General features: G+C 42.0%; 1 protein-coding gene across 2 annotated transcripts in view; it reads left to right on the forward strand.

Moving 5' to 3' along the window:
* The window catches only part of LOC139552088 (fibrinogen C domain-containing protein 1-like), a 295,950-nt gene that overhangs the window by 252,551 nt on the left and 23,107 nt on the right, over positions 1-20,292 (forward strand). Inside the window, exons 7-8 of one of the 2 annotated variants that reach the window (XM_071363491.1) lie at positions 8,875-9,054; positions 14,715-18,910. In XM_071363491.1, coding sequence (XP_071219592.1) covers positions 8,875-9,054; positions 14,715-14,977 — 443 coding nt within the window. In that variant the 3' untranslated portion in view covers positions 14,978-18,910. Of the gene's footprint in view, positions 1-8,874; positions 9,055-14,714; positions 18,911-20,292 lie in introns of those variants that run through there. The other variant, XM_071363492.1, reaches the window with a different exon arrangement.

Here is a 20,292-nt window from a genome sequence, read left to right on the forward strand (position 1 = left end):
TTCTGAAGAAGAGAACAAACACACAGCCGTTATTTTTACATTTTAAAGTTAAAACTCTGTCGAGAGAACTGCCACTGTCTGTCTGAGCGATAAGGTGTGGCATTAATTCTCACACTGGTATAAGCTGCTGCTGCATGCTCGTGTGTGTACGTAAGTGCGCGCATGCATGCGGGCTTGCAGGAGTGTAATGTGTAAAAGTGTTTGCTCGAAGTCTGCGAACAGAACGAGTGAGAAGCACCCTAGAATCTGCTGATGCTCTGAGAAACTCAAAGCCTGGAAGATCCACCTCCTGTTGAGTGAGACAACCAAAACTAAGCAGCTCCTCTACCCAGCCCCATACTGGGAGTGTGTCCCAAACTGCACCCTATTCACTACAAAGTGTACTACCGTTGAGGAGAGCACGATGGGTCCTGTTCAAAAGTTGTGCACTATGTAGAAAATAGAGTGCCATTTGGGACACTGACTGGGAGTCAACATAACTGAATGGTAATGGGGCTTTTTCATCAGGGTTTGCTGTCAAATTAGGCCTCTTCTTTAGCCTTCATCAGCCCTCTCTGTCAGAGCACACTGAGACTGACAGAGCTGGAGGATTAGTAGTGAATTCAAATCAGACTGAGCCACTAGACGTTAAGTTTGGTGGGGTTTGGAAAGGAAGAGAGAGTATTGAACTTTATTTCTGATGAGGTTTGTCTGAGAAATACCATTGGCTCCTGTTACCCTGGGTGCCAGTCTTCACTGCTTTCTTGCTACTTATGGAATAGTTGAGCCAAACATGCACTGTAACAAATTGCTAAAGCACTGTATTACCTGTTTTGCTGTATATGTAAAGCAGCATACTGTGAATTATGGTGAATTGTGGGAAAGGGTTGTGGAATTGGAAAGAATCGCTGGCTCGTTAACATATTTTGAGGTGTGCCTTGTAAGTGGCTAATGTATAATTGTTTGACACGTTAGTGAGAATGCTGTAACAATTGAACTGATATATGGTAGTATTTCCCTAACAATTGAATGCAAGTATATAGGGGTAGATTAGAGTTAAACCACATCCTTTGATTGGTTTAGACCTACAATCACAGCCGGTTGGTAACATTTTGTTTAGGCCTCTAGAAGAGCAAGTGATATAAAACTACATATGTTCACAAATATGCTGTAAAATCAAATACCTAACAGCCAACCGGCTTGCACTAATCCCAGGTAATTACAGTAAAATACCAACATGACTACAGTAGCATTAACTTTTTGTACTGTGTACGGTCATTGCTTTGCATTTTCCAGTAACTTACAGGAAGTTGGTGGCAAGTTACTGTCAATATTACGGTACCATCATTTGTACTAGCCAGAGATCAGAAAAATATACATTCAAAAGGTACACTACATATACTAAAGTATGTGGACGCCCCTTCAAATAAGTGGATTTGTCTATTTCAGCCAAACCTGTTGCTGACAGGTGTATTAAATCGAGCGCGCAATGTCCACAGAACAATGAGATGTTCAACAAGCATGCTTCCACATACTTTCGCTCACATAGTGCATCGTAATACAAATACAGGACAAGATGAAGACCAATCTATCCTTAACTTCAACAACATTCCCAGTAACGGTTACATAAACGTTTTACTTGCGATGACTGTAATATGTTTTTTTTTAAATCAACCTTAGTTTAATTAGCTGACTGTTAGTCACTCTGGATAAGAGCTGCTAAATGCTTCGCAAGTGTGCATTTTTACATTTTGGTCATTTAGCAGACGCTCTTATCCAGAGCGACTTACATTCGGTGTATTAAACTAAGGTAAACAAGCATACACCACAGTCATAACAAGTAAAAGATTATATTACCATTACCGAGAATGCTGTAGTTAAGTGGGGTATTTCCAAATATATATTTGTGTTAGAAAATACTGAATACTTCTATTCTAATTAAACTGTTACAAAATAGGCTCTGTGAATTGTATGCATGCTGACTGCAGGAATGTCCACCAGAGCTGTAGCCAGAGAATTTAATGTTTGCTGATGTCCACATTGTGTACAAAGTGCCCCATAGTGGTGGTGGGGTTATGGCATGGGCAGGCATAAACTACGAACTACAAACACAATTGCATTCTATTGATGGCAATTTGAATGCACAGAGATACCGTGACGAGATCCTGAGGCCCATTGTCGTGTCATTGTCTACCGCCATCACCTCCTGTTTCAGCATGATAATGCATGGCCCCATGTCGCAAGGATCTGTACACAATTCCCGGAAGCTGAAAATGTCCCGGGTTCATTCATGGCCTGCATACTCACCAGACATGTCACCCATTGAGCATGTTTTGGTTGCTCTCACAATCAACAGCATGATCAACTCTATGTGAAGGAGATCTGTCGCGCTGCATGAGGCAAATGGTGGTCACATCAGATACTGACTGGTTTTCTGATCTATGCCTCTACCTTTTTAAAGGTATCTGTTACCAACAGATGCGTATCTGTATTCCTAGTCATGTGAAATCCATAGATGAGGGCATAATTAATTAATTTAAATTGACTGATTTCTGAACTGTAACTTAGTAAAATCTTTGAAATTGTTACATGTTTTGTTTATATTTTTGTTCAGTGTGTATATATCAAGTAAATGCAAGTACTTGCACTGTACTTCTGCAACAGTTTACTAACCACTGTGCTTCCAGCAATGCACAGTAAATTCTAAGAATACAGCATCGTGTACTGTTCCAGTAATATTCTGTAAATTTGTGTTATATTCAAGGTCCTGTAAATCTACAGTTATTTACTGTACAAATTACAGGATTACATTTACAGTGTGTTTGACTTGACAATGAGTGACAAGTATATGGCAAAACATCACAAACAGATCTGGAACCAGGTTACATTGACACCTGTTGCTGCTTGAAATGTCAACAACTGTTCTCTTGCTTATTTAGGTTATCTTATCTTGTTTCGGCACTGCTACAGTATATAATTAGAGCATTATTGCATATCTTCACTGTGACCTTAAACTATCAGAGGCTGTTCCCATTGCATACAGTTAAGTAATCATATCTGATCCGTGAAATCTCAAGACACAACATCGGTTTGAAGTTACACAGCCTGCGGAAAATCGAGCTTTACTTTCATTATTTCTCTTTCAAATATATTTTCACCCGAAGAAAACACCCGTAACTGTAGAATGTGTTTTGAACACCGAAGCCAGAGGCTGGTATGTTCGAAGCTGGAGTCCCCCACTGTTAGTCTATCGTCGCTGTACTGCAGTATGCGTTTCACTGAAACAGCTCAGAGTGACTGGAGAACCCAGTTTGGTCAGGAGGGAGGTGTGTTCCTGTTCTGCTCTGGCTGTCAGTCTCTTTGATCTCAGGAGTGCAGAGCTCTGGCCTGGAAGCACGATCAGTCTACACACCACGGGAAACCTAGGAACAGGAGGGGGCAAGGATGTGTGGAAGGAGGAACGTCAACGCCCTCGCTCTGTCTTTGTCGCTCTCTCTCGCACTCTTTCACTCTCACTCTCTTAATTAGAGTTCATTGTGAGACAGCCATGACATGTCTGAACTGAAACAGACTCACTGAGTGAGTCACTTCATAGCCTGTGATGTCAATCACTCGGTTTGTTTATTTTGAAATATTGAGTTTTCAATCTTGACTACAGAGTTGGAATGGCGTGAAATTGACCCATAGCCAGCTGAAGATTGTGTGATCTGGACAAGACGAGTCTTTCGTATTGAGTTCCTGTCATGGGAGCTTCAAAACTCAGTGACTGGGGCGTGTCCATTCACACACACACAAAACATTTGTGACTTGTTTCAGGAAACTAGGCATATGTTGCACGTCAATACTTCATAGGAGAGGCATGTGAATTATATTTACAAAAATTTAAATATCTAAATGCGTTTTGTGGCCTTCTGGAACATGTGAACTTTCATGTGCCTTAATACAAACGTGTATGCCATCTGTAAATTCGAACACAATTGTTCAATTACGAGCATAGTTGGTTTAGCCATGGAAAAAGCCAGGAACCTTCCCTGCTAGCCATGATTGGCTGTGATAATGAATAGGCTGGAAATACAGAGAGGTGAGTTCGGATTGGTCTGCCGTGTACCATCTTCTGTCTGTAAAATGAGCTGCTCGTTATGTGTAGCAGTGGCAGTCAGTGCTGTTTAATGAGCATGACCTTATTTCTATTACAGCATATTGGATGACTCTCATTCATATTCCATTCACCCAGCTCAATGTAACGTCTATAGGTTTAGGCTACTACATGATACTCAAATGTTCTCTATACCCATCATGATGTTGCTTCAACCTAGCCTATGAATTACTTTTTACAACGTAGGTGCACACAGGTTTCAATGCCGCTTGCACACTCTTGCCTGCAACTAGCTGATATAGGGTGAAATCATTAGTACAACAGTTGCAAACGAGAGTTTCTGTTGGACAAATTCAGGTATGTTTATCCCTGTTTTGTTCTGTTTGCTTCCGTTTAAGAAACGTTTTTCAACAGAATCGGCAGAATGAATACTCCCCTGATCACGCATGAACAGAGTTCACTCTCATAACAGCCACATTTTATTCCTTCTCTTCCCTTCGCTTGTGGACTTCAATGCACAACACATCAGCTTTATGTGACCAGGCAAAACACATTTTCCAAGCCAAACCGCTACACACAGCCTGCATCGTTGTCACCATATTAGCTAAAGCAACGTCATAGTCAGCATAGCTAATAGAACTAACATGTTAGTAAATCCGCTACAATCATGCGTTAGTGTATATTCAGTAAGCAGTTACACCAATGTATAATACCAAAAGCTTACCTTGACTTGGAAGAGTTCCAGTGTTGTGTTGGAAAGTCATAGCCAGCGTGCTAATATAGCAGCCCTCTGTTTGAGCGGAGTGTTTCTTTAGGCTAAACTAGCTAGCTGCATTTGTTAGCTTAGTAAGTGAAACTGAAAGTGAAAAAAATTATGAAATCTCTCTCTCTCTATTTCTCTCTTGCTTCTCCTTTATTTTGGAAGAAACTCATTTGTTCAAAACTGTTCCAACTGTTCACTCACCACATGTTGTACACTGCAGTGCTATCTAGCCGTAGCTTATGCTTTCAGTACTAGATTAATTATCTAATCCTTTGATTGGGTGGACAACGTGTCGGTTCATGCTGCAAGAGCGCTGATAGGTTGGAGGATGTCCTCCGGAGGTTTCTGTGCAAGTCTATAGAAGGGGGTGAGAACCATGAGTCTCCTAGGTTTAGTTTTGAAGTCAATGTACCCAGAGGAGGACGGAAGCTAGCTGTCCTCCAGCTACAACATGGTGCTACCCTACAGAGTGCTGTTGAGGTTACTGTAGACCTTCTTTGCAAAATAGTGTGTTTTAATCAGTTATTTGGTGATGTGATTATATTTAATACAGTTTTATCTAAAAATAATAACTTTTTAAATGTTTCACAATTAGTATTTTTATGAAATTCACTGAGGAGGATGGTCCTCCTCTTCCTCCTCTGAGGAGCCTCCCTTGATTTGTAGATAATCCTTTCTATTGCAGTTGTTTTTTAAATATATATATATGTATATATAACGTTAGCCATGGAGAACTGCAAATGTGTTGCTACTGCTCTCAATAACATTGTTGCCCTGAATTTATTAAGCGTTATCGACAAAGTTCAGTGGAAAACAATTGTGATGGACTACTTTCTGGAGGACGATCGTGCCACCCTGACTCTCTCTGACTCTAAAAACGAATCAGACGTTAAGGAAATCCCTGATTTAGGTAAACACATTTTCATTGAACCAGACATTGTAGAGTCTTTTGATTACAGTGATGGGGAAGAAATGGCGATCATGAAGTTGACCAAGTTTTGAAGTCAGTGGAATGCCTGGTGGAAGCAGAGTATGATAAGGAGATTCATACAGTTCTGTCATTTAATTGACTATGCAGAGGGAGTCGAAAAGAGAACACAGACGGCTGTTGTATAAAACACCTGTCTCCGTATTACATCTTCAAACTAAGGGCATCCATGGCATCTGTGACAGAGAGGTAGAAAGATCTGATGATTGTTATGGCTTTGCACAAGGTCAGTGTGAACCAGAGTGACTTGACACAACGGGCCATACAAGCTGTACAAACAAAATGGAAATGACACAGGACGTCTTATTTAACAAAAGGGGTTGCAGTCTTCTGTGAAGCGTTCCACCATGTATACGGGTAAGAGTCTAGCTACAATTTCTGTGTAGTAATATTATCTCAGAAAGCCATTTGTATTGCTAGTTATAGCCTAATGTTAGCTAGCTAACTAGCTAACTTTGAACCTATTTGGTTAGCTTTAGCTAGCTATGACAATCAGTTTTCTATTGCTAGTACTCTATGGATTTGGATTATGGTTAATTCCTTAGCAAGCTAGTTAGCTGCATGCCTAAACAAAATACCCCAAGTTAAAGCGTACTGTTAGCTAGCTAGCTAATGTTAGCTGTCAGGCTCCTAGCTAACATTATGTGTATGATCTGTGTAGTAATATTATCTCAGAATGCCATTTCCATTGCCAGTTATAGCCTAACGTTAGCTAGCTAACTAACATTGAACCTAGTTGGTTAGCTTTAGCTAGCTATGACAATCGGTTTGTATTGCTAGCACTCTATGGGTTGGGATTATGGTTCATTGTTTAGCTAGATACATGTCTAAATAAAAGAATCCCCTTCGCCAGATGATTACATGACCCATCAAGTTGGCGGTGATTCCGGCCATCTGTTGTATAATAAAATATTTGAATCTGGAATTTGTCTTCCAGCATCAGTAGAACCCGCCTGACTCTCCTCCACCAGTCATACAAGGAGACTGGAGGATGGTACGGTGCTGGTGGAAACACCTGACTCCGTACTTCAGGCTGTTGCCACAGATCAAGCAGTACCAGCACTTCAGGTGAATATCATTTTCATTGCATTGTATGAGGTTATTATTCTAATCTAAACTTGGTAGGTGAATTGATTTTATTTAAGGTCTTTATTTTTTGGTCTATTTTCCTGTTTTACAGCTTCGATGCTCTGGAGTCTGGTGTTGTTGTCGCCAAGGAGCGTTGGGACTCAGTCTGGACCAGGTTTCAGCTGCTGCACAACGCTGACGTCCTTCCTCCCATAGATGGTCTGCCTGTACAAGCACCACTTGGACTGGACACAACTAGACGTGCGTATCGTTTTGAGAAGATCAGGGACTTTTACGACGAAGAGACCACGGATATCACATGCCCTGCACCAAAGTTAAGGGCAGGACAGAAACAGGCTCATATAGATTCCTTTGTTCATGCGTGGTGTGGACGGACGAGTTCATCACTGGGGGGCGAGTTCCCTGTCATCCGGGCTTTCTGCAGTGCCTTTATGCACATTCACATGACTCTCTCCTAACACACACACACACACATGCCATACGTTGCTGATGCTATTTATTTTTTATCCTGATGCCCAGCCACTTTACCCCTGATTGTATGCACATAACTACCTGATCTAGCACTGATATTGTTCTTGTACATACTCTATATTATTTTGTTCTTTCTCTACTGGCGTTGACACTTTTTGTTCTTTTTTATATTGACATTTAGTATTTTTGATATTGCTACTATGCAAATGTGCAATTACCCATTTCACTGTACCGTTTACACCTTCTGTAGAGACCCTTCCACTTAGCAAGATTATAGCGAGGTTATACACCTTCTGTATGCTGTGCATGTGACAAATAAACTTTGATTTTATTTGATTTAGTGTGTTTAGCAGAGACGGTAATGTCAAGAACAACATGACCTGCACCAAAGTCATATTAGGAGATAATCTTTTTGTAGGCTACTACTTTTACCACTTTTAGTCCTGAAATCTTTACTACACTACTCACTCTGTTTAGCTCATGGCCACATGTGAAGCCTTAAAGAGATGGGTGGGGCTAAGGCTTAAGAGGCTGTGAATGATTCTGAATGAGCGTAGACTAAGAAAAGCTCTCCAGTTGGTGTACCAAAAAACTTCAAGAGACACTTTCTTAAAGTGGGGTTACAAGTTTATCAACTTTCAAAGCAGAATTTCTTTCCCATTTTCTTTCCCATATGATAAACCAATTTGTAGCTCTGAGTCTTTACTTTTATCCAATGTAAAAAAAAACATCATTTAAAAATGTAGCTTCATAAGTCCAAATCGAGCCGGTCAGTCACATTTCGCCTGTCTCCAAAAGCAAAAAGGCTTTTTCAGGCTTAGGGGTTAGGTTTAGTGTTAGGGTTACAATTAGGATTAGGTTTAAGGTTAGGATGTAGGGTTAGGGGTTTGGGGTTAAGATTAGGGATAGGTTAAGGGTTAGGTTTAGGGTTAGGGAAAATAGGATTTAGAATGGGAATCAACTATTTGGTCCCCAAAAGGATAATAAAACAAACGTGTGTGTGTGTGTGTGTGTGTGTGTGTGTGCATGAGTGCGCGCTCACGTTTGTGTGTGTGTGTCCATCAGAGTCTGTGCTTTGTGAGGACTCGGGAGTGAGAGCAGTGCTGTCTTTGATGTTATGTGACAGACCATGGGTTAAAGCATCCAGACAGGGGACCTCTCACTTACTGTAGCAGGTTGACTTCTGGGAACTGACTGGTGGGCAGGGACGTTAAGTGTGTTACTGTTTTCCTTGAAGACACATGGCACAGTACGAAGCAGATGCTGCTCCTGAAATGAAATTACTTTGGTGTGGGTGTTGTCTCAAGGCAACAAGGAGTCTCTCTCCCTCAGGGAGTGGCTCTGATCGGTCAACTCTAACTCTCTCCTTCCCTTCCTATTGCTCCTTCTTTGTCCTTCATTCTTTCTCCTTCCCAACTTGTCTGTTTCCCATCCCTCCCTCTCTTCCTCTTTCTCTCCCTCCATTTCGCTCTCTCTCTCTGTCTGCAGGGTTGAAGCAAATCCATGCTCTCTCCATCCAGGGCAACTATGAGTTGAGGATTGACCTGGAGGACTTTGACAACAGTACAGCCTATGCCCAGTATGGGATGTTTGGAGTTGGCCTGTTCTCTGTGGACCCTGACGATGACGGATACCCACTGACCGTTGGAGATTACTCTGGAAATGCAGGTACATATATCTGAATGACCAGTTCCCTGTGTTAATCAATAAAGTATCAACCTAATAAACTCTCATCTTCAATTAACATTTTACATTTAAGTTTGATTCAAATTATAGATTGGGTTGTTATAGAACGAGACACCGAGGTACCCAAAGCAAAGTTACGCCGCACTTAAACACATATGTAGAAGCTCCAGGTTTACTCATCAAATACGTATAACTCAGCAATGCATTGACTATCTATAGTAAAAACGGCTGTGTCCTCTGCAGTAGTTTATTGTTAAGTGCTGAGGGAAGGAGGGATGGAAGTGTTTAGTTTGGTCTCCACAGCGTGGACAGACAGGGACAGAGAAACAAGGACAGACCGTATGTGCCTGTGTATATCTGTTCCCCAAACATCACATCTCAGCCGCAATCACGTCACCGTGAATAAATTACTACCCAATTAATTACTGTGGTTGACCGGCAGCATAAACAAAACACTGCCAGATGCCTGTCACAACAAATAATCAATTTAAAGAACCTTTGGGGAGTGGAGTACTGAGAACTGAGCACGCAGAGAGAGAAGAGGGACAGATGAGAGATGGAGGGAAGGGAAGAGGGGGGTGTAGAGGAGAGGAGGAGGGAGAGAGTGTTGTCAGAAGCAGGTTTTGCAGAAAGAGAGAGTGTTCTGTAAATGGCTTGTACACACAAAGAAATAATGGTTCTAAATAGTACCAGACAGGGGTTATTTGGCTTGTAACCATAACAGAACCCTTTTCGGTGCTATATAGAACCTGTTTGTGATGCTCTATAAATGACCATTAACATTCGTTCTATATAGCGCCAAAAGAAAGTGTTGTGCTATGGGTACAACCATTTTCGGGGCTACATGAAACCCTTTTTTGTGGTTCTTTATAGAACCTTTGTTAATAATGATTGTATAAAGAATATTTCTCATTCTGAAAGGCTCTTTGTAGATCCTTTTGAAGAACCATACAGGGTTTGTTATTCTGGTCAGCCGTATTATATTGTTAAAACTAGCCAAATATAATATGTAATGGCATAACACAACCTATTAGATAAACTGGACAATTAAATTAGCACTAAAAGAGCAAAGAACCATTTTGTGAACTGTAAAGAACCATTGAAGAGCTTAAAGGGTTCTTTGAGTCATTATGGTTCCACATAGAACATCACCCTTCCCAAAGAACCATTGAGGAACCCTAATGTTTCACAGTGTAAAGCTTGTATCCGCTCATCCTCCCTCAATACCACTAACCTTCAACTGACAACTGACAACTATTGGACATTTGAATCCCACTGCAGCACACTAGCCTCTCCCTCATACCCTCCCCCCCTTAGTACCACTGTTATTGTTATTATCACACACACACTCTCACTCACACATTTTCTCTGGTCTGAGGGGTATCCTACGAAGCAGGTTTGAGGCGTTAGCGAGGTAACTTTGGTTAACTCTGAGTTCAACTCATGATAACCGGTCATACGAAAGTTGCTCACCTTTTAGCCAAGTACATTTCTATGGCTCCTTCAGAGGTAACCTTCTCCGGTGCAGGCTAACTCACGGCGAACTCCACTTACCCTGATTGAAATGACTGAGCCACGAATTGAGCACCAATGAAATCAGATTCCCTTCCTCTTGCAAAGATTGCATCATCATCCCCTCCATTTGAGGAAGACGACTGATTAAATATATTGTATTAAACAAAAGTAAACATTTTTTATGTGACATGGTAATGACAGAATACATTTAAAACTTTACGCAGCATCCATAGAACAGGGGAAAAAAGGTACTTGTGCATTGATAAGCACGCGAAAGACGGCATTAACAATAAATAATAAAATAAAGACCGCACTTTTTTTTATTTAAACTTTATTTGACTAGGCAAGTCAGTTAAAGAACAAATTCTTATTTACAATGACAGCCTAGAAACAGTGGGTTAACTGCCTTGTTCAGGGGAAGAACGACAGATTTTTACCTTGTCAGCTCAGGAATTCGATCCAGTAACACTTTCGGGTTACTGTCCAAATGCTCTAACCACTAGGCTACCTGCAGCCCCACGTCTAAAAGCTTATTTCACTCAATAGCCTGCTGAATTTGCAAGATACCTTTAATTTCATATTGAATCCGGCACAAATGAAAATGTGGCACTGACTCGCCTATAGATTGACGTTTCAGAAATGTCTCAATGAAGAGCTCGGTGTTCGACTAGCCATGTGTGACATGCACACGCAGTTACAAGCCTGTTAGAGTTAGCGGCAGGTGGACAAACAATATCCACCGTCGTAATACGGACAAAGCCTGAGCTGGAATGTGAAGCTAACTGAAGCTGATTAGCTTTAGAAAACCCTGAGTAGATCTAGCTTGCATCGTAGGATACCCCTCTGGTCTCAGTGGAATGGTGGTCATTGCGGCTGGAAGCAGCTGGATTCTAACAGTGTTCAGTGGGGCCCCCTTGTCCCATCCACTTCCCTTCAGCCAGACAAGGTTACACTGAGTGGGCCGCAAATGACACGCTAAGTGCTGCTAGCCTGGTTCCTCTCTCTCTCCCATTGTTTCGTATTATCCGGCAACCATTATCACGTTGTCACATTGGGTTGGGGTTATATGTTTGTATCTTTTTTTTTAAATGTTTCGGCGTAGAGGCTCTCTGTGTGAATGCTGAAACGCGCCCAGTCGGAACTGGTGGCGCTGCGAGTTACTGTGGAAAAATGGAATTGGAGGGAGTGGATTGGTGATGTGGCCACACCCTGCCTGGGCAATTAATGGATTTAGTTGCCCTGATGAGATGCTAGAGAACACTTCACCGCTGGAGAGGAGTGTTTTCCTCTACTTTGTGAGGCTTTTTTTTATTTTGAAAACGCTTATCCCTCTATCCCCCTCTGGTCACACACACACCATGAAGAATTACAGAAAGGTTGAGAGAGGGAGCGAGGGAAAGAGAGGGGGAAAAAAACAGACAAATGAGGGGGAGTGATAAATAAACCACACATATAATTTTGCTCATCAAAAGCCTGAAGAGTTTAGATACCAAATACATAATTCCTTGAAATCGTAGATTTTTGTGGGACAGAATGACATCACTCACTCAACATCCCCATGTGTAGTGCCACTGACAGTAAGCCAACTATGGAATGACGTTTGGGTCTTTGCGTGTCAAAAAAGGTACACGTCAAATATTACTATTTGACTCATCAAATAAGCTTTTAATTTGACACGGCAAATAACAAAAATTATATTATAGAATGTTGTTTTGTGCTGAATTTGCACGTTGTGTTTACAATACCGCGTTGGTAATAAGGCATTATTTGTTCGACCGAATGGGAAAACGTCTGTGTGATCATTTGAAATAAGAGCAGGATCAAAAATGTTTGCAAATATCTTTGATACAGATGCTATTAGAAACTTTAGCTTGGTACCATCCTAGCTAGCACCAATGCAACCAGCCTGAAAACAACGACCAGTAGAAACTACAGTCATTTTCAAAATTCTTAGCAATGATTTAGGACCGATGTGAGTAAGTATTAGCTAGGTAGCCACTTGTTGTTCTCCTATTGAAATCGAACTGCAGTTCATGAAAATAACTTGCTGGGCAGCTACTTAACCTTGTTGCCCAAAGCTAACATTATAAGCAACCAGCTAGCTTCATCTGGCTAGTGAGGTTTGACGGACCAGGTTATGTGTTCTGAAGCAATATGGACTAGCCACAATAGTGGAATTTGCGGTTCGCCTTCAAAATAAAACTCCCTCTTTGAAAGTGACGCAAATGGTTACAATTGGTGCAATCATGCCATATTTAGACTAGATAATGTTAAACAAGGTTGGAGTGTTGGAATGTGGAGCATTGGGGTATCAGTCTACTCTGTTAGAGCCACAGAACACAACTGTGAAGAGATTACACAAATATTAGCATCGTAGCTCTTATTGCAGGACCGTGACTGTGGGAAATCACCTCCCCAATCAGCCTATTGTGTGTATTGACATTCATATTACACTGTACAGCCTTCAAATCAAATTGTATTTGTCACTTGCACTGAATACAACAGGTATAGTAGACCGTACAGTGAAATGCTTACTTACAAGCCCTTAACCAACAATACAGTTTTAAGAAAAATACCTTACCTAAGGACTTGGGATCAATGAAATTAGATATCCGTCTGCTCAGTACCCAAGTGAAATAAGTATGCCCCAATGCAATTCTAAAGTCTAATGCATCCACAGAGTAATTTCAACAGATGTTTGTAAAATTATATATAACAACATTCCAACCTCGTTTAGCATGATCTATTCTATGATGTCACTATTTGCATTCATTTGCATCACTTTCAATTAGAGACTTTTATTTTGAAGGTGAACCGCAAATTCAACTACTGTGGCTAACCCTTATTGTGTCCAGCTTCCCATATGTGGGTCCGACCATCATTAATCAAATAACAGTCTTATAAATGTGGGGTATTTTAGATTATGACACCTAGCTAGATAGTTAGTTAACTAACTATAGCTACTGAAACAGATGTGATATGTTGTTTCGCTATGTTTTTGGGGAAGAACATTGTTTGCATCCATCAGCTAGCTAGCTTTTTTTTATGACCTGCACTGTCCTAGAGCTTGGGGAAGTGTGTCTGCGTTCAAGTGAAGCAGCGGCAGATGCGCGAGACAAAACTTTGCCAGCATCATAGCATACGTGTAAGAACTACGTATAAAAAAATATGAACGTGTTAAATTATTATCTGATGTGCAGTCATATTCAGGTCTTGATTGGTCAACGCGCTTATTTTACGTGTCAAATAGCATTATTTAACCTGTATCTTATTTGACACGCAAAGACCCAAATGGCGTTCCATAGCCAACCACCCAAGGGTGACATTCAGCTCAAAGCCGTAGCCTATAGCTAGCAGTGTCCCGTTTGCCTCTCTTCAGTTCTATTTCTGTAAATGCTCGCAGAGTATTTTTAGATACTTTTTAGAGGCTTCAAAGCTCCTTTTTAAGTGTGTGTGTGTGTGTGTGTGTGTCTGTGTGTGTCTGTGTGTGCGTGCGTGCGTGCGTGTGTGTGTGTGCGTGCGTATGTGCGCACGATGTGACAGTTGTGCGCTGATCGGATCGTTAGGGAGGCGATAGTAGAAGCAGAAGGATAAAAAGGTCAGTATAGAGCCCTTTGATAAATGAACTACAAAGTGTTGTAACCCTGTGGTTTGTGTAATGAGGACTGATCTTTAGAGAGGGAGAGGAGGCCTCTCTCTGATCTCACGTCATTTATGGAAATGATTGATTGTTCCTTAGTCATTTGGAAATGAATTAGGAATGCAGTGGTGCTCTGGTGCTGTCGGATGTAAGAGGGCTCTGGTGAAAGACATTGGTTTAGCCAGGAAAGACAAATCAAAGCACTGAAGATTTGGAATCAACTGTATTTCTCTCTAAAGCCTCTTCTATCGCTCAACCTCTCTTAATTATCTATTTCTCCTTTCTTTTCTTCCAATCTATCCCCTATTTCTCCTCTGTTCACCCTTGTCCATTTCATTTGACTGTGTGGGTGGGTGTGTGTGCTTGTGCGTGCATCCGTGTGTGTGCGTGCATGTTTGTGTAAATATGTTTGTACATGAATGCAACATGAATGTGTTCTCCACCCATCCAATCCCCCCCCCACCCTCCACCACCACCCCCCACACAGGCGATGCTCTGCTAAAGCACAACGGAATGAAGTTCACCACCAAAGACAAGGACAACGACCACTCGGAGAACAACTGTGCCTCCTTCTACCACGGTGCCTGGTGGTACCGTAACTGCCACACGTCCAACCTGAACGGACAGTACCTCCGCGGGCAGCACACCTCCTATGCCGACGGCATCGAGTGGTCCACCTGGACCGGCTGGCAGTACTCCCTCAAGTTCTCCGAGATGAAGATACGGCCCACTCGCGACGAGAGCAAATGAGAAAAATGAGGGAATAAAAGAAGAAAAAGAGAGGAAAGGAATTTGAAGGAAGAAGGTGCTCATAAGAATAAATATAAAACCCCACACTCAAAAAGACAGCTATAGGCTGTAGTTCTTGTTCAGCTATTGTTTGCTGACTGACTAAAAGGACACCTTTGATTGATATACTACTATTGTCTACTTTTTTCTGTGGAACCCTCATCCCTTTCCCCTGCCCCGCCCCACTTGCTGTGCCCTTTGCTAATCCCTCGTCGCTCGTTGCGTACTAGTGTTGTGCTGAGGTTTTTTCGTGCCCCCCCACCCCCATTATCCTTTATCACTATCATTAGGAGATTTGTTGCCAACGATTTTTGAGTGTTTCCTTTCTGACAACGACCACACCGCAACACGAAATGAATCTGACTCACTCTTACTTCGCAGGAGTTTGGTGTCATCTTAATTGGGGGAGAACAGGCTTGTGGTAACAACTGGAACGGTTTCAGTGGAATGGTCTCAAAAACCACGTGTTTGATGCCATTCCATTTGCGCCATTCCAGCCATTATTATGAGCCGTTCTCCCCTCATCAGCCTCCACTGTCTTGCTTACATCTCTCTTTCTCGCTCCATCTCCGTGCGTTATTTATATCTGGTCATCAATCAATTATCTGTCTTTTCTATCCGAGCCTTGACCTTGACCTCTCTCCTGTGATAGTTGCGCCCTGTAGCCAGTAGTACTATTCCCACAGTCCTTCACTGCGTTGTTTCCAGTCAGCGAAGTGTGGCGTTACCGTGTGACCTTTGAACAAGTGGCTGAGTCAGAACAGGAGATGTGACATTACAGTTAGAACACACACGCACGCACGCGCGCACGCACGCACGCACACACATACATACAAAAACCTCTGTCCCCTGAAGCTACAGTATTACCATGACACAGCAAAACTCAGTCTGTCACCCAAAGGGACCTGGCTGTATTGGCCTTCCAGTCAGGAGACATGCTAAAATGGCACAACCCACAGTATCTCACCACCCACGGTACTGCTTAAGCATCCCTTTATTAAAGATATACTCTGTGGGATAACAAGACAATGGAATGGGAATGGTGTAGAGGGAACGGTTGAAAGGAGAGAGAGCTAGACGTATCAAACAGAGGGGTGAGAAGGGAATTACTAAATGAAAAGGGGAATAAGATAGACAGTGTGTGAAAAAAGAAGGAGGAGATCAAATAGAGGGCTGAGGGAGCAATCGACAGAGAGAGAGGGGGCGATGGATGGAGATCAAATGGAGGGGCGAGGGAGAAGGGTAAATGAGAGGGAGCAGATATCATTAATCTGACTGAGGCTATTAGGGAGCATATTGGGCACTTTGTCTGATCAGCCTGCCAGCTGATCACCAGCCAAGTTACCGCTACGACAGAGTCCCAGACGTTAACTCCTCAGTGTGTGTGTGGACGTGTTTAACTATTCTTGTGGGGACCAGAAGTCCCCACAAGAATAGTAAACGGTACATATTTGACCAACTGGGGACATTTGGTTAGTCTCTACGAGGTCAAGTGCTATTTATACGGGTTTAGGGTTAAGGTTGGAATTAGTGTTAGGGTTACGTTAAGGGTTAGGAGCTAGGGTTAGTTTTAGGGTTAGGAGCTAGAGTTAGGTTAAGGGTTAAGGTTAGGGTTAGGGTTAGGGTAAGGCTATTCGAGCTCCCAGTCAGACAGATAGATAGCCGTTATAAATGTGATAAGAGTTATCATGTTCCCATTGGTAGTGAATAGAGCAGGCAGCAGTATGAAAAAGCGAGGGAAGAGAGTGTGGGTAAGTTGCAAGGGGACCCTTGGGGCCAACAGAAGAAAGAAAGAAAGAGGTCCAGCCACCTTCCAGAGACAGGAGTGACATGACAAGAGAGTAAAATCTGTTTTTCATCTCTTCCTTTAGGAAAGTAAAGCATGTTTTAGCCTTTACCCCCACGGTCACAACATTAAATAGTTCCCTACTCCCCTGAGCATTTTAACTCTACGCCTGTGTTTTCGCAATCAGCTGTAACCGGTAGAACCTGTCTAACCCATTGATGTAACACATACACACGCAGCTACATACACACATTATGTCTCTCCTCCTTTATGTTCTGTTTCATCCATATCTCATGTAAGAAAATGTCCATCCCCCCTCTCCCCTCTCTGTTTCTCCGTCTCCCCTCTCTCCCCTTCTCCCCGTCTCCTGTAATGTTTTCTCTTCTGTAATCCACCCATGTCTAGCTAAATGTCTAGGTTTTCTGCTAGGGTGACGCAGGCTCTTTTCTTCTGGCTCTAGCAGAGAAACTGTTGATGTAAAATACAGTTTGCTGCTATCGACCGATCCCTCAACCTGGAATTTCTTTCTTAATAGCTCAAAAACGTGTCGTGAATGACGACAACAAAAAATATGTTTGTCTGTACAGTATTATAAAAAAGAAGAAAAAAAACACATGAAGAGAAGTTTTGCTAATTGGTGGGGATGAAATTGTGCAATTCTGAATATTTTTTTACATTTGGTGTATCAACAGTTTTTTTTCTCTTCATTTTTTGGTTTTGTTATGGATTTTCTTAGATGTACTGAAAGCTTTAAAGATGTGTGTAGATTTATTGTACAGTGTGTATGACTTTTAGAGCATGTCCAATTGTTTTCATGCTATGCCAAAAGACAAAAGATAACTCAAGCACACAGACTTTACACATCTTTACACAAGTCAAAAGAAGAAAAAAAACAAATCTAGAGCCGGTACTTCTCCCCATTTACCGGACTGGGCGCCAGGGGAAGGGTGGCCAGCTATACTTTTTGGGGAGGAGCAAGTGAGAAGAGGAGGGGCTTAGTAAAGCACTTGAGGACATATCCACTTTGATCAACAGCACAAATTAATCTTTACTGAAGTGATAACAATGGCACATCTGGTGGCTCTGCTTTCTCTGTTCGACATTGTGTTTTGGGACACCTTTGATCTATTCAGACATTTTGGCTCTACCGGACATACTGGTTCTATGGGATGCACCAGCTCTGGAGGACATGTTTGATCTGCCCTGGCTGCCAATGGACAAACAGGTATTACAGCGAGCATTGCTCCTCAGACACTGGATGGGCTGGTGCTTGGATCCTTCTTCCGCTACAGGGCAGTCTATTGACTGCAGTATCAGCAGAGCCTCGGCTCTATGCAGCCAACCATCCACAAAAACCTGCTCAGACTCAGTCAGAGTCAGTAATGCTCACTGTAATGTCAGCTCAGCTCTCCGGGAGTCCTGTGGGGGTAACACTGTGTCAGGACTCCGACCACATCTACAGTCTGCCTCTTCTACCGCTACCCAGCGCTGCAGCTAAACATCAAAGAACCAACTGTACGCACAGCAACCACGCGTTATCAACACTAATTGTGTTACCATGGAAACAGAATTACAATGGAGATTTCGATGTTGAACACTTGTGTCGGGTTAGAATGAATAGTGATTTAGACGTACATTATGATTTCAAATGTGGTTGGTGCCGAATTGAAACGGTGAAACTTGTAAAGCTGAAGTTTAATGAGGTACTGGAATGAGTCAGACTGATGTCGTGATGTGACTGGCTGACTTGGATTACATGGATTCCTTTTTCTGGGTGTCTGACTGCGTTTAGACCTGCAGCTACATTTGCATATTTCTTTCCACTAAATGGTCTTTTAACCGATCACATGAGATCTTTTCACATCAGCTTTTTTTCAGAGCTGATCCAACTGGCCAAAGGACCAATTAGTGAAAAAATAGCAGAATTGGTCTGCCTATCTATACGCAGACTCTGTATGTGTGAGCGTGTGCGCTTCAGTGTGAGAGAGAGAGAGAGAGAGAGGAAGGGGGAGGAATTCATCAAAGTTAATGTGATGCTTATGTATAACTTGCCTCCCTACTATTTGTGTTGATAACAGAGTGATATTAATAAATCAACGATTAATTAATGTGATAACCAATTCCATAGAGTGGCTCACCCCCTTCAGGTCATGTGTTGAACTGCACTGCTCATTTTAACCCTCAACTCCACTCTCCCATGTACAATCTTCACTTGAGCATCAAATACTGCACATTATATGTTCTATCAATGTATTGTACACCCTACAGTCTTTTTTTCCAAACCCACCATCCCACCTAATTTCCTGTCTGCTGTTACAAGCACCAGCCACCTCCCTCCTCTCTGCTTAAAGGTGAACTGCATTCACTGATTCCGCATGTGTTTCTTCCGGTGCTCATTAAGGAATGCAGTTCCCATTACTGAAGCACAAACAAGAGTTGTCTTTGGGGTGTGGTTTAATGTGGGTGTTTCTTGGGAGTGACTTTTAGTAAGGAGGTGGACGAAGATCACTGAAGCATTGATGCTTTCCAGGCAATTGTGTCATTACTCAAGGTTTTGATCAACATAGTGTACACTAGTGGCACCTGTTGGTCAAAATAATTGACAGCAGCCACATTATTATAGCTGACGTCCCACACACTGTAGCGAGTGTAGAGGGTAACCCTTTTGTCTTCTACTGAAAACAGCACCAATCCATCAGGTGGTTGTTCGATGAATCGAAGCTTCGGACGTCATTGATCACATGCTTCTGATAAAGTTATACGAGTAAAGTGTTAGCGATTTCAACAAACAAACAAGGGCAGTAGTTAGTAACTTAGTGATAGTAAGGTAAGCTAAGATAGCTTTGCTATGCCGAGAAGTGACTCACCATCTCAAGATGATCTACTAATTCAGTTTTATGTGTAGGTTAAAGCCTGCGCTGACCTTGTGTTTAACCAATCTGACAGCAGCTAGATAGCTAGCTTCTCTGGGATAGGTGGGACGGTAGCGTCCCACTTGGCCAAAATCCAGAGAAAATGTAGGGCGCCAAATTCAAATATATTAATATAAAAATCTATCTTTCATGAAATCACACATGAAAGACACCAAATTAAAGCTACACATGTTGTGAATCCAACCAACATGTCTGATTTCAAAAATGATTTACGGGGAAAGCACACCAAACAATTATGTTAGCTCAGTACATAGCCACAGAACAACAGCCATTTTCCCAGCAAAAGATAGTAGTCACAAAAAGCAGAGATAGAGATAAAATGAATCACTAACCTTTGATGATCTTCATCAGATGACACTCATAGGACATCATGTTACACAATACATTTATGTTTTGTTCGATAATGTGCATATTTATATCCACAAATCTCGGTTTACATTGGCGCCATGTTCAGAAATGCCTCCAAAATATCCGGAGTAATTGCAGAAAGCCACGTCAAATAACAGAAATACTCATCATGAACTTTGATGAAAGATACATGTTTTACACAGAATTAA

This window comes from Salvelinus alpinus, chromosome 24 (assembly GCF_045679555.1).
Source record: "Salvelinus alpinus chromosome 24, SLU_Salpinus.1, whole genome shotgun sequence".
In the NCBI taxonomy this organism is placed as follows: domain Eukaryota; kingdom Metazoa; phylum Chordata; class Actinopteri; order Salmoniformes; family Salmonidae; genus Salvelinus; species Salvelinus alpinus.